This window comes from Callionymus lyra, chromosome 15, assembly GCF_982586985.1.
Source record: "Callionymus lyra chromosome 15, fCalLyr1.hap1.1, whole genome shotgun sequence".
In the NCBI taxonomy this organism is placed as follows: Eukaryota; Metazoa; Chordata; class Actinopteri; order Syngnathiformes; family Callionymidae; genus Callionymus; species Callionymus lyra.
Genome location: NC_141832.1, coordinates 20,920,612 through 20,933,336, shown reverse-complemented (window position 1 = coordinate 20,933,336; position 12,725 = coordinate 20,920,612). Strand labels below are relative to the sequence as shown.

Below are 12,725 nucleotides of genomic sequence, written 5' to 3'. Positions count from 1 at the left end.
CGTCACAGCAACAGGTATAAGTGGACCTTATCAAATTTCGGAAACAAAAAGCAAAGTAGGACAAACAGATGAATAAATTGCAACATGAGATATAACAGGAGGCAAGTTCAGGTGAATTATGGACCTTAACATTGCAGAGAGGAAATAGAATTATGAAAATCATCCTTAAAAATGGTGAAAATTTGTCTGAAATTGCGCCTTTTTGGATTTAGATTTTTTCCCTTCAATGTGGCATGTACTAAATATTTTAAATTGGATCAGAATTTGACAGACACACCTACTATCTATCAATATACAATGTTGAAATCAAACGGTTTGGACAAATAAACATTAAACAAAGGATAGAAGAAGCCGGTAAAGAAAGGATGTAGAAGATAAATCAGGTTGGAGTTGAAATGGGAAACAAAACACACACATTTCAGAGGTCCATTCTTCAGAGACAGTCTTTGCAGAAATATTTTAAATGTACATAATAGAAGATTCCTCATATGAAGGCAATAGATAAACAACAACTCAACCTTCGACAGTTCCTGTAAATTCTTGACGCTCAAGGTCAACACTTTTTACAGACAATTGCTGTACTTGATATAAAGTCAAAGAAGCAAAGTCCATTATATTTGGCTACACACATATGTATAAATAAAAAATACTGGGCAGTAAAAATTGTGATACAGTTCTTGTCCACTATGTCATTATGACACAAGTAGCCAAGGTCAATGAAGGACATTTCAAATAGTAGTCAAAAGCAAATAGACAAGCATGATATTTTTTTCCATGACTGTGTAGAAGAACGTCCCAAATTATCGTCCAACTATGTCTTTTATTTGTGATCCGAGCTGTCAGGGATTCAGTGCCGGTCACGTGCACTGTATGATGATGAAGATGACGAGGAAGAGTAAATCCAGAGCTCAGTGGAGACGCAGGTAGAAGATTATTGCGAGAGTGGAGCAGCAAACACACTAACATAACTGGTGAGTAGACGGCTGTGAATTAAATATTCATTTAGGTTTAAGTGATTTGATGTTTTAAAAGTATTTTTACTTTATTATATATTATTTTAACTTAAGTTTTGAAATGATTGGTTTTGTTTTAAACCCTATTGTTTTCTGTTGTAGAACGATTATTTTAACGAAGCTCTTTAATTTGTAACTTTGTCTGGAAGTCTGTGAGGGTCATGTGACCAGCAAACATCTTTGCAGTAGTGGGTGAGAAAACGTTTTTTTTTTTAATATAAGTATTTGAAGTTAAAAGGAAGATAAAATCAGAAACTGACACAGCAAGAGCCCTTATCTTGTTTTATAAACAAAAGTACACGCAGAAAATAAGCAACAGCGAAATGAAGAATTTGACACTACAGTTACACTATTTCCACACTAGAGGTAGCCAGAAGCACTATTTTAAATTCTACTGACTAGGGCTTTAACAGGAACTTTTCCTTTTTTTGTTCATGCATTCACTACTTTTAGGGTTATGACTAAAATTAAAACACAAAAGCTGTTCGCTGGAAACCTTCGTTCAGATACTTTCTCACAGCTGGAATGATACTTGAAGAAGTGATGGGAAAAGAAAAGAAAACTACTTCAATTCCGATCGTTGCTTCTCTCTTCGCACAGCTGGCCCCCCTCACGATGGATCCAGATGTGGAGCGGATCATCGACAGCGTCAGCCGACGAGACCAGGACGCCGTCCAGCAGCATCTGCTCACCTACAATACCCAGGTCTGTTGCCACGGCAACCACATCAGAGACTTCCGTCTCCATGGAAACGATCAGCCACATAACTGTACTTGTCACTAATCTGCTCGCCCTCAGCACGCCGACTGTTTCTTTGTCAGCACGGAGGCGCGCCAGAGGAGAAAGGTCAACACTTCATGCTATCTTCTGACCTTGAAGGTTACATGAGATAAATGACATGAAATAATAGTACATTTATTTAAATATAGCCAATAAATATTCAACTTTATTAAAGATAATTTGAATTAATTGAGTTTAATCATTTAACAATGATCTATGTTATTGAAAATATTTTTAGATTTAAAGTTTAAATAATAATTATGTAAAATACTGGATTTATTAGAGATTAAATACGTTTCATTTTCAGTGATGAATTTACTCTGAAAGTTTAAGTTGCTTTATTTTTATAACATCTTGTTAATTGCATTTCTCTCTCTTTTATTTTTATATATTTGTTTTTGTTTGTCATCTGCTGGACTTTTAACAACAGCAAGCCAAACTAGACGAGGTAAGTAAGTGCACGTGCGTTACATTTTGGAACGTATGTGCATGTAAGTATGAGCATGAGTGTGAGTGTGTGTGTCTGCGTGTGTATGTGTGTGCGTGTGTATGCGTGTTTGTGAGTGTAGATGTGTGTGACTTTGAGTGTGTAGGTGTGTGTGTGCTAGTGTAGGTGTGTGTGCATATGTGTTTGTGAGTGTAGGTTTGTGTTTGTCTGTGCGTACGTGTGTGTGTGCAGATGTTTTTGTGACTGTAAGTGGGTGTGTGTAGGTGAGTGTGTGTGTATGTAGGTGTGTGAGGGGGAGTGTGTGTGTGTGCATATTTTTTATTGAGTGTAAGTGCGTGTGTGTAGGTGAGTGTGTGTGTATGTAGGTGTGTGAGGGGGAGTGTGTGTGTGCATATGTTTTTTTTGAGTGTAAGTGTGTGTGTGTAGGTGAGTGTGTGTATGTAGGTGTGTGAGGGGGAGTGTGTGTGTGTGCATATTTTTTTGTGAGTGTAAGTGCGTGTGTGTATAGGTGAGTGTGTGTGTATGTAGGTGTGTGAGGGGGAGTTTGTGTACTTTTGGGAGTGCATATGCTTTTGTGAGTGTAAGTGCGTGTGTGTAGGTGTGTGTGTGTATGTAGGTGTGTGAGGGGGAGTGTGTAGGTGTGCGCAGATGAGTGTGTAGGTGTGTGTGTGCATGTGTGTTTGTGAGTGTAGGTGTGTGTCTGTGCGTATGTGTGATTGTGTAGGTGTGTGTGTAAGTGCGTGTGTGTAGGTGTTTGTGCGTGTGTGTATACGTGTGTAGTTGTGTGTATGTTTAATCGAGTCTCATGTCTGTAAGTTCTAAAGCTTCTTCACGAGCACAATCATCTTTCTGTTATCTACTTGGATGAAAGTAAAATATGAGAAAAAAACAATTGTAAATTAAATCAGAAACTTGAGGATTCTTTCTAAAACTGAGGAAATAGAGAAATAACTTCACGACAGGTGATTGATCAGAGGCAGCATTTGCACAGACGGATGAACAACAACATAAAAATGAAATGAAGAGCTTAGATTCCCTCAGGGGGTCATTTAATATACTGTGACTGTTGTGAGGGGCCCTCGAGCCAAAGGATAGAAGGGACAAATTAAAGTTGTATCTAATTATGTAAAAACCTACAATAATAAAAAAAAAATAGGAAAAATACATTATAAAATAAGCTTAGGCTTACATTGTATTGTGTATTACTCAATTTTTCATTTATTTTATTTCAAGAGGAAAAAGAAAACCTTTTTATATTTCATATATTTTGCAACAACAACAATGTAATCGAGTTATGGCATTTAATATTTTATTTTAAATGAATTTAATTTAGCTATATGATTAGAAAAAAACTGTTTCTCCAAAGAAGACAAAGATAAGGGAAAGTTTGAATGTTTGACTTGTTGGAGTCACACTTACAGGCGAAGGCTGCATGTGGCCCTCAGGCCCCAGTGAAGACCACCACAGTTGAAGGATGATAAAAACTCTCCTCTCTTGTCCGAACAGTTTCGTCAGAACAAAGTCAGACTCGCTGCAGATTCGGACTCTGACTCCGACTCCGATGAGCCTGATCTTCTCCTCCGGCAGGTGAGACGTCTCTGTGTTTTTATCTCTCTGTTGAGAAACCGTTCAACCAGCCTCCTCCCTCCAGAGACTGACCACAGCCCTGCTGGACTTCATCACGGGTCACCTGCAGCCGTCGGTGCTGCACACCTGTCTGCACACGCTGCGTATCCTGTCCAGAGACCACAGGGCGCTGAAGCCTCTGGTCACCGCCCACGCCCTGGTCACCCTCGCCCGACTAGGAGGCCTGAGTCAGTCTTTGGAGGCTGCGACAGATGACCACTGTCCTGAGCCACTGACCACTGCAGGGTCGGGGGGTGAAGAGAGCTGCAGGACGGAGGCCATCAAGGTCTTGTGTAACGTCATCTACAACAGCCCTCAGGCTCAGGAACGAGCGAGCGCCCTCAGGTGACGTCTTTTAAAACATTTTTAAAAAAAAGGGTTAAAACGTACAAATCATGTCCTGTCATGCTCAACTCTTTCAGTTTCTTCAAAATGACATAAAATCAATTATTTTTAGCTTTTATTAACTGCTGAGGATAGAAGTAGCAACTGAAGAAATACACGTATCGTCACAAGATATCGATAATTCAGAAAAAAACATTTGTCAAACAAAAGGTGGAAAAAAAACCAGCATTAAAAAACGTTATTACCGCGTAAAACAGAATGAATAACCAAAAAAAAACTACAATAAATATATGAGTCCGAAAAACATAAATATTAATCACAAAAATATATATTTTGTCATTTGAATTAATGCAATACGCTTTTATAATACAAAAAACAAGAAGTAAAAGTTTTCATACGCTATAATGTATCTCTTTATACATTAAAAAAAAGGTATTAGTATAACTGTGTACATTAAACATTACTTAGAATTTCAAAATAAATGTATAAAATATAAATGCAAATACTTGACCTATCAATGTTAGGTATAGATAGATAGATATTGCTGATTCAGCTGGTTTTAACTTAATACAAAAATACAATACTTAGATCTCAATATTAATCAATTAATTTTTTTATTTGAATAAATAAGCCACTCTTTGACTTAGAAAAAAGTGCTAATGCTGCTCTTAAATGCGCAACATCAGACTTTATATAAGAATAGAAAATGCAAAAAAAATCCTCAATTAAAAAAACATGGTCTAAAATTATATTAAATAATATTCCTTCGGTTCTTGCTCTGAATTGTGGGTTCACATCCACAGGCTGCTTCACGCTGCATGGGAGCGAGTAAAGCGGGGGACGAAGAGTAGTGCGCCCTCTGGTGGACGATTCTATGAACTGCGGCTCCTCTTTCTGCTGACAGCACTGAGGCCTGAACTGAGGAAGCAACTACAGCAGGTTCAACCAATCATTCATTTATATTACTATGACTATAGCTGTGACCAGCTGAGGAAGTACATCCGGTGTCGTATTTCAAAATAAAATATGTGTCTTTACTTGTTTTCGTGCTTGTCTCCAAACTTCCAGGAGCACGGCGTTTCTGTTCTGACTCAAGCCCTTGAGCACAGCTTGGAGGTGAGGAGGGGAGAAGGTTATGTTGTGGTGAGCGAGAGGACGGATCTGCTGTCCAAGGAAACATGTCAGGAGGTTCTCGAGATCCTGAAGACACTCTTCAACATTTGCCACAGGTTAACTGGACTGGAGCCGGATGAGGTGAAAACACACTTTAGACAAATAAATATGGGAAAGAAGGTTTGTGGATACAGAAAAATAAATGTTACATTTGACATGGTAACAACCACGAAATAAAATAATCTTGCAAACATTCAATAAAATAACATGAAAAACAAACTTCTGGTTTTAATTCTATGGGCGGATTTTTAGCAGGAAGTAGACATCGAGACAACACTGTACATTGCAGAATAAAACCAAGGATTACATTGTTAAGATTATGTTCTTATCAGAAACGCCCAGACTTCCATGTTCCTGACGGAGAAGAATAGCTTCTTATCTGGTGCTGGTTCAACCCCAATGTTCTTATTTTTCAGCAGGTTCTTCCAAGTGATCATGTGGCTTCTTAAAGAGACAGTTAATTCATTTATATATGTCAATATCAAGCTTTTTTCTTTTTTTTTAGGAAGATGCAGCTCTATACCGCCATCTAGCTGCTGTTCTTCGACACTGCATGCTGCTGTCACGTGAAGAAGAACATCTGGAGGAAATACAAGGGTGAGACTTTCCCCAAAATTCTCATCATTAGGAGGTTTTTTTTGAAAAATTCTGGACAGACACACAGTGAACGTCCTGTCGGTGCTGCCGCTGACGTGTCTGGACGTCCTGCTGTGCGGCGCCGAGACAGTCGTGCACATCTGGGAGGGAGTGAACATGGAGTGTGTGCACACGCTGGTGCTGCTGATGGAGAGACGTCTGAACACGGCAAGTGACCATTTCAATGAAAGGGTTTCAAACTGTACGACAACAATACATCTCTGACCCCAGGGTCAGAAGTTGAAGGAGAAACTGACCCCACTACTGAACCTGCTGACGGAGAGTTCTAGAGTTCACCGAGAAACTCGTCACTACCTACGACAACAGGTATTTATAAAAATAAAAGTCTCATCTGAGCTAAAACAAAATGACATTCATGCAATCTATCTCTTTTTAGATTATGTGTTATTGCAAAAAAAACAAGTGTTTATTCCTTCTTTATGTTTTTTTTCAGATTCTCCCACCATTAAGAGACGTAAACACCCGTCCAGAGCAGGACTGCTCGCTCCGGGGTCAGCTGGTGTGTCTGATGACACATGTGGACACAGATGTGAAGCACTGCGCCGCTGAGTTTCTTTTTGTGCTCTGCAAAGAGAATGGTAAAATACCCGCTCGGTTGGTCATCGTTCAATAACCACTTCACCTCCATATATATATTGATCATGCAAAACTGAACAAGAGCTTTAAACATAGTTTGACATTTCAAATTTAAAGCCAGGGTTTTTTGCATCTTTTCACGTTTTATTCCAGTTGTTTCTACTTCCTGGGAAGGAAATATTTCGATCTTTTAAAGAGCAGATAAGTAGTAATGTGTTGATGAAGCTTCATGAAGCAGCGTCCATATTATCAAAGCCCGCTAGATGGCGGTCTCTGCTCTATATTTATATATATATGAACAGCTATTCTATTGAAACCTCATATCAGAGGGATTAATAAAGTTCATCTCATTAAGTTTATCTATTTTTAAACTGAGGGCGCCACCTACTGACCACTGATCATAGCACAGAGCTTCATGAAGCTTCATCAGCCCATCACAACATTACTTTTAGCAGCTGACAGTTAGTTGTAACCATTTGCAGGTTTAAAACAGATCAGGGGTCATGTCAGTATCAGTAACACCGTCAGTCACTTTCACTCTTTTTCGATCCAAAAAAGCTAAAGCTCAATTAAGATAAACAGATCATAGCTGTTGATCTAGTCAGTCACCACACAGCCTTGTACATAAAAAAAACTATCCTGACAATAGTGTTCTTTAATTACTAAAATCTTTATGAATTCTTTCCGTTTAATTAAATTAAATTTAGTCCTTCACCCGTCCGTTGTTCACTTGCGTCTCTTGCAGCTATCGTTTGCTATCAGCTAAACTACCATTTAAGTCGTAAACTTGCTGGAAAGTAACTAACTTGACTGTATTTATTTGCAGGAATCTGGCGATACGATAGGTATCATGGTTCAGGGGCTATGAACTGATATATTGTGATGCTGTAGGAACAAAGATATATTTGTAGTTCTGTCCAATTACTTGACTCTGGTGTTGCAGAATTTACAGACCACAAGACAAATTCGTAACTGCTTTCATTTGTTTTGAAACTAAATATGTCCGAACATCAGCTTTAAAAGCTGCTAAAGGAAACTGTATCTTCTCATCCTCAGTCATTGCCTTATCGCACAAATTCCACGTTTCTTTAGCGGCGAAGGACGTAGTGACTGCTGCCATCTTGCGGCAGGAAGTTTAATTACACAAAAAACACAAACATTTAGAAGAGCGTGAATATTTGCATGTTTGATTGTGATTTAAAAAATATATTTAAAAAATGGTTTTATTTTACACACACCTACTTGGAATACAACCAAAGAAAATAACATGTGATTTGAAATCTAAAAAAACGGTTAACACTAGAGTGGGGGAAAGCATTAACTAATAATAAGCTACTTATTTATGTGTGTATTAACAGCAAATTAGACTCTTATTAACCATAATAAAGTTCTAACTCACACCTTGTTCATCGTGACTATATTGAAACCTTAATAGCATGAGAATTAGGAGTTCAAGCTGAACAACAGTCAGTACTGATTATTAAAAGTAAAAAAAAAGTAATTAAAGATGAACTTCGGTGAAAACTAACGTCTCCTTGTTTAAAGCTAATTAAGTATAAACAGAGAGATGTATTTCAATTTTAATAATTTCCTATTTTTAAGGAAAACAAAACTAAACTTGTATCCATAGCATCATACTACTGTAGTATAATAGAGTGGAATATATTCACAGTGAACAAGGTGTGGCTGTTAATACACATGTAAATAAATAGATTATTAATAGTTCATGTGTGATCCCCAATCTAAACTATTAGAAAAAATAAAATACAGTGCTGTTAGATATCAATACAGTATTAAAAAAAATAAAAAAAATACTGCTGTTGTCAGACCGTTTTCATCAATATATCACCTGTTCTATAGGCCAGTAGAATAGAGGCGATAATACTCTTAAGGTGTATAGCATTGACGGACTCACTGGGCCATAGCATAGGGTGATTACAGCCAAACTATAGCCACTATACCAATTTTCCTGCTCCATGTATTTGCTGAGCTTCTTAAACCATCAGTGAATAGTAACCGCTCATGAGGAGCAGATTATATATGGGGTCCCAGTGTGGAATACATCAGTTGTCTTCAGCTCTCAGGATCATTAGAAATTGACTTCAGGTGATTGATTTCAGCAACACAAGGAGATGATGTTTCTCACGTCGCCCTCTCTTCACAGTCAGCCGTTTCGTTAAGTACACGGGTTATGGAAACGCCGCGGGTCTACTGGCCGCCCGAGGACTTCTGCACGGACGGAGAAACTCCGGCGAGCGCCAGAGCATCTCCAGGTACTCCAGCGACTCAGACTCGGACACAGATGAGTACAGAGAGGCCAAATCCAGGATTAACCTGGTGACCGGTCGGGTGGAGGCGGAACAGCCTGATCCGATGGAAGGCATGACGGAGGAAGAGAAAGAAACGGAGGCGCGTCGTCTCATCAACATGATTGACAGGCTTTCACGGTGAGACGGTAGATGAGTTTATTCTTTTCACTTCGTTCTTTGGTGGGTTTATTCAACCTCTTCTTCTTCATGCAGGGTCCAGATTATTCAGCCCATGGGTGTGACTCCAGTCGGGGGTCTGGCTCCTCTCTGGGGAGGAAGGATGGAACACATGTTGGAGGAGGAGGAGGAGGAGGATGAAGAGGAAGAAGAAGAGGAGGAGGACATGGATCTGATGACGCAGGGAAGGAAGGACAATGAAATAGGATAAAAACAGATTGTAACATGTAGCACCTTTAGATGCAACTCCCTCCTCTTAGATTGTTATGTTATTAATTGCATCTCTGCTGTTAGTGTTTAAGAATAATAAAAGTTTATTTCCTTATTTTGCCTTTGTACTATTTTTTACATATTATCACAAAGGTTATTTGATGCTGGGGGTTTGGACTTTTTTTTTATTATAAGTAGTTCTATTAAAATATACAGATTTGAAGAAATAATAATGGTTAAAAAACGATAAAAAACAATATTAATTTTTGTGTTTTTGTGAATTAATTTTAATGTTCTTTGATTATTGGTTTATTTACACAATATAACTCAAAAGAAGATTATTGACCAGTAAACTGCTCTAGAAGAAGAACTGAGAAACGAGTTACCAGAAAGGATATGAACAGAAATTGATACAAGAAGAGCCTTTATCTTGTTTGGTAAACAAATGCTAGTGTTCCTTTTTTTTTTCTAATGCACATACACTGTTCCAACAAAGGTGGAGCCCTAAACAAACATGTTCAATCCTTAAGTGCCATGGTAGGACTTTTAACTGTCATAAACTGTGTAGGTAGCGATCCTCGACACTTTTTACACTGCGGACCTGTTTAATATCGACATTATATTAATGGATGGGATAAAAAAGTTAAAAAAAAATGTGTTTGTGTTAGTGTTTAACCATTTTCACCAGTTTACAGGTTTATTTTTTGAGTTAACTTTAATGAAACGACCATCTTGACGTGTCGAGAGTCAAAGGCTAATGTTAAAGAAAATACAACCTTTTATCAAAATGAAACATCATTCAGACAGTAATAATGAAAGTAAATAATAAAATGTATTATTTTATCGTTCTTATGGTTCTGACCCATCCGTCCTTCAGAACTGAAAACGAACACGTTAAGACTGTGTATGTTAATCAGATCCCTAATGACTTACAGGTCCAGGGCAGGTTTAATAGGGATTACGTTGGACGTCAAATCCCAACTGACTGTAATCATTCCAGACGCTGTACGAGCCTCGTCCATTGAAACTCCGGGCCGGAATTTTTCCATCTAATGGAAGGTGAAACAATGAAGGGAGACTTTGAGTTTGAGGAAGAAGAGGAGGAAGATGACTTCTATTATGGAGGCGTGGAGACGGTTGTTGAAGGTGACGTGGAGGACTGGATTGGAGTCCTTTCCGACACGACAGCCGAGACCGCTGTGCAAAAAGAGGTGGTGGAATGGAGAGCAGGTGAAGCTGTGACACCGCAGCAGGTCTTACAGCTGGACGGCTACACGGCAGGTCAGTGTTTTGTTAGAGAAACCAGAAGAAAGAAAAATATATTTTAATGCCTTATCTTGAATTTGGTTTTGCTTTCCCTGATAAATCTTTGGTCTTAAGTACAAAAATTCAACATGTTTAAAAAAACATAGTCATGGTCAATTATTTGCAGCAGTGCATGGCAAAGCCCTTCATGCAAGTCATCTAACACACACACACACACACACTCACACACATATACACACAATTTAACCCTTAAGTTAATCACAATCACAATCAGAAAAAATGTGAACACTAAACTGGAATTTGTTGTGGCGGCATTAAATATTATAAAAATTAAATAATACAAATGAAATAAAAAGAGATTAATATAATAAAATACAATAAATAAAAAATAAAATGAGTGATATTACCATAAAATGACAATGTATAATTAATTAAAATAAAATAAAATACATGACATTTCATTATGGACGGACGGGAGCAGTAAGAACAGGGTTAGAGCATCATTAATAATAATTTAATAATGTTATTATGTTAACATTTATTTTATAATTAAAAAATTTAAGAAAATGCAACTTATTTTTTTGGACAAATTTTGTGTTCATTCTTTTAACTCTAACACTAACTTTAATTTACTAAAATAGGTTTTATTTATTATTACCCTCTATTGGAGTCTTCTTATTGTATTCAATTTGAGAGTGTTGAGTTTTGATGGAATAACAAGCTAACTTGAGTTTTGCTTGTCAGACTATTTGTGCCATCCTGAAGACAATATCTACAACATCAACTTCTCTCGCTTCAAGATCAGAGATCTTGGGAGCGATGCGGTCATTCTGGATATAAAGAAGCATCGGCTATTAGGTGAGTTTCTTTCTGTTTTATTGGATGTCTTCCGAATGTAACGGCTGTGAGGAAACATTGATAATACAATCAGGCCCTTCATTGTAATGGTGTATAAATCAATTAAAAATAAATCAACTTAAAATACTTCATTTTTTTATCCTCCAGAAATTGAAGAATTGATTGAATTGAACCCCAGCAGATTCATCCAGTACCACTTCTCCCCGGCCTTCCTCACCCTCAAAGAAATTGGAGCCACGTAAGTCGGACGTTACACACCTGAGACTTCATTTCTTCACGCTTTCCTATTCTCTGTGTGTCTCAGCTTGGAGTTCACCGTCGGCAGCAGGGCTCTCAACCGATTCCGTCTCATCGAGAGACATTACTTCAGAAATCTGATCCTCAAAAGTTTTGACTTCGAGATCGGCTACTGCATACCACACAGCAGGAACACGTGCGAGCACATCTACTGTCTGCCGCCCCTGGACCCAGACACAGGTGACACCACAACACATGGATGGGAATCTTTGATGATCTTTTTTTTTTTTCTCATTTTTCTCCTCCTCAACAGTCGATGAAATGATCGGGAACCCATTCGAGACGCGCTCGGACAGTTTCTACTTTGTCAACAACAAGTTGGTGATGCATCAGAAAGCGGAATATTCCTTCAGTCCACAAACACAAACATATACGGCGCAAGAAAACGGTGATTAAGAATCAAACGTGCGCTTTCTGATTCAAATATTGATCAGTATTCTGGTGAATAATTACAGAAAGACAAATGATCTCAAGAGACTTAGCTGGAAAGTAAACAAAAACAACAACAATAACTTAATCAGTGACGTTATTGTCTTTGTTGATATATTTATTAACACTAACCTGCTAAAAATGAATTCATAATTCACACATTTTCTATTCACCCTCATGTTCGGACTTTATAGGCAAAAATGTTTGTTCATTTTAATGTAGTGACTGGGGCTCAGTTGTCTTTGTGTTGACCTTCGTCCAAAAAGACACTTAAAAACATCCAAATACCTCAATACTGCTCATCTGTAAGCACCATCTTGTATTGAAGCCTCGACATGAGAAGAATTGTTTAGGAAAAACTCTATATTTTAAGCCCATATTTTACACTTGTTTATAGCAATGTTTTTCAATCAGGAAAAACTTAAGGAGGGGCTGATTGACTGGAAACTTAAAACTTAATATACTGTATATAGACACATTTTTCTTCCAAATAATGTCCCTTTTCGAGGCTTCAATACAAGATGGACGTTTCAGAAGAGCAGTATGGATGTTTTTAAGTAT

The 12,725-nt window shown here is 37.9% G+C and overlaps 2 protein-coding genes across 2 annotated transcripts; both read left to right on the top strand.

The window, feature by feature from the left end:
• The first annotated feature begins 1,628 nt into the window (after positions 1–1,628).
• Positions 1,629–9,315, top strand: LOC148065308 (chaperone Ric-8A). The gene is made up of 13 exons (XM_087808379.1): positions 1,629–1,718; positions 1,812–1,892; positions 2,224–2,241; positions 3,748–3,835; positions 3,879–4,212; positions 5,016–5,151; positions 5,281–5,466; positions 5,891–5,982; positions 6,042–6,189; positions 6,253–6,348; positions 6,476–6,620; positions 8,783–9,065; positions 9,141–9,315. Exons 1-13 carry the CDS (start codon positions 1,629–1,631, stop codon positions 9,313–9,315), a joined length of 1,872 nt encoding a protein of 623 aa, XP_087664505.1.
• A 1,066-nt stretch (positions 9,316–10,381) lies between these two features.
• On the top strand, positions 10,382–12,131 carry LOC148065307 (protein unc-119 homolog A-like). The gene is made up of 5 exons (XM_087808378.1): positions 10,382–10,595; positions 11,325–11,438; positions 11,586–11,676; positions 11,743–11,915; positions 11,989–12,131. Exons 1-5 carry the CDS (start codon positions 10,382–10,384, stop codon positions 12,129–12,131), a joined length of 735 nt encoding a protein of 244 aa, XP_087664504.1.
• Positions 12,132–12,725: the final 594 nt, after the last annotated feature.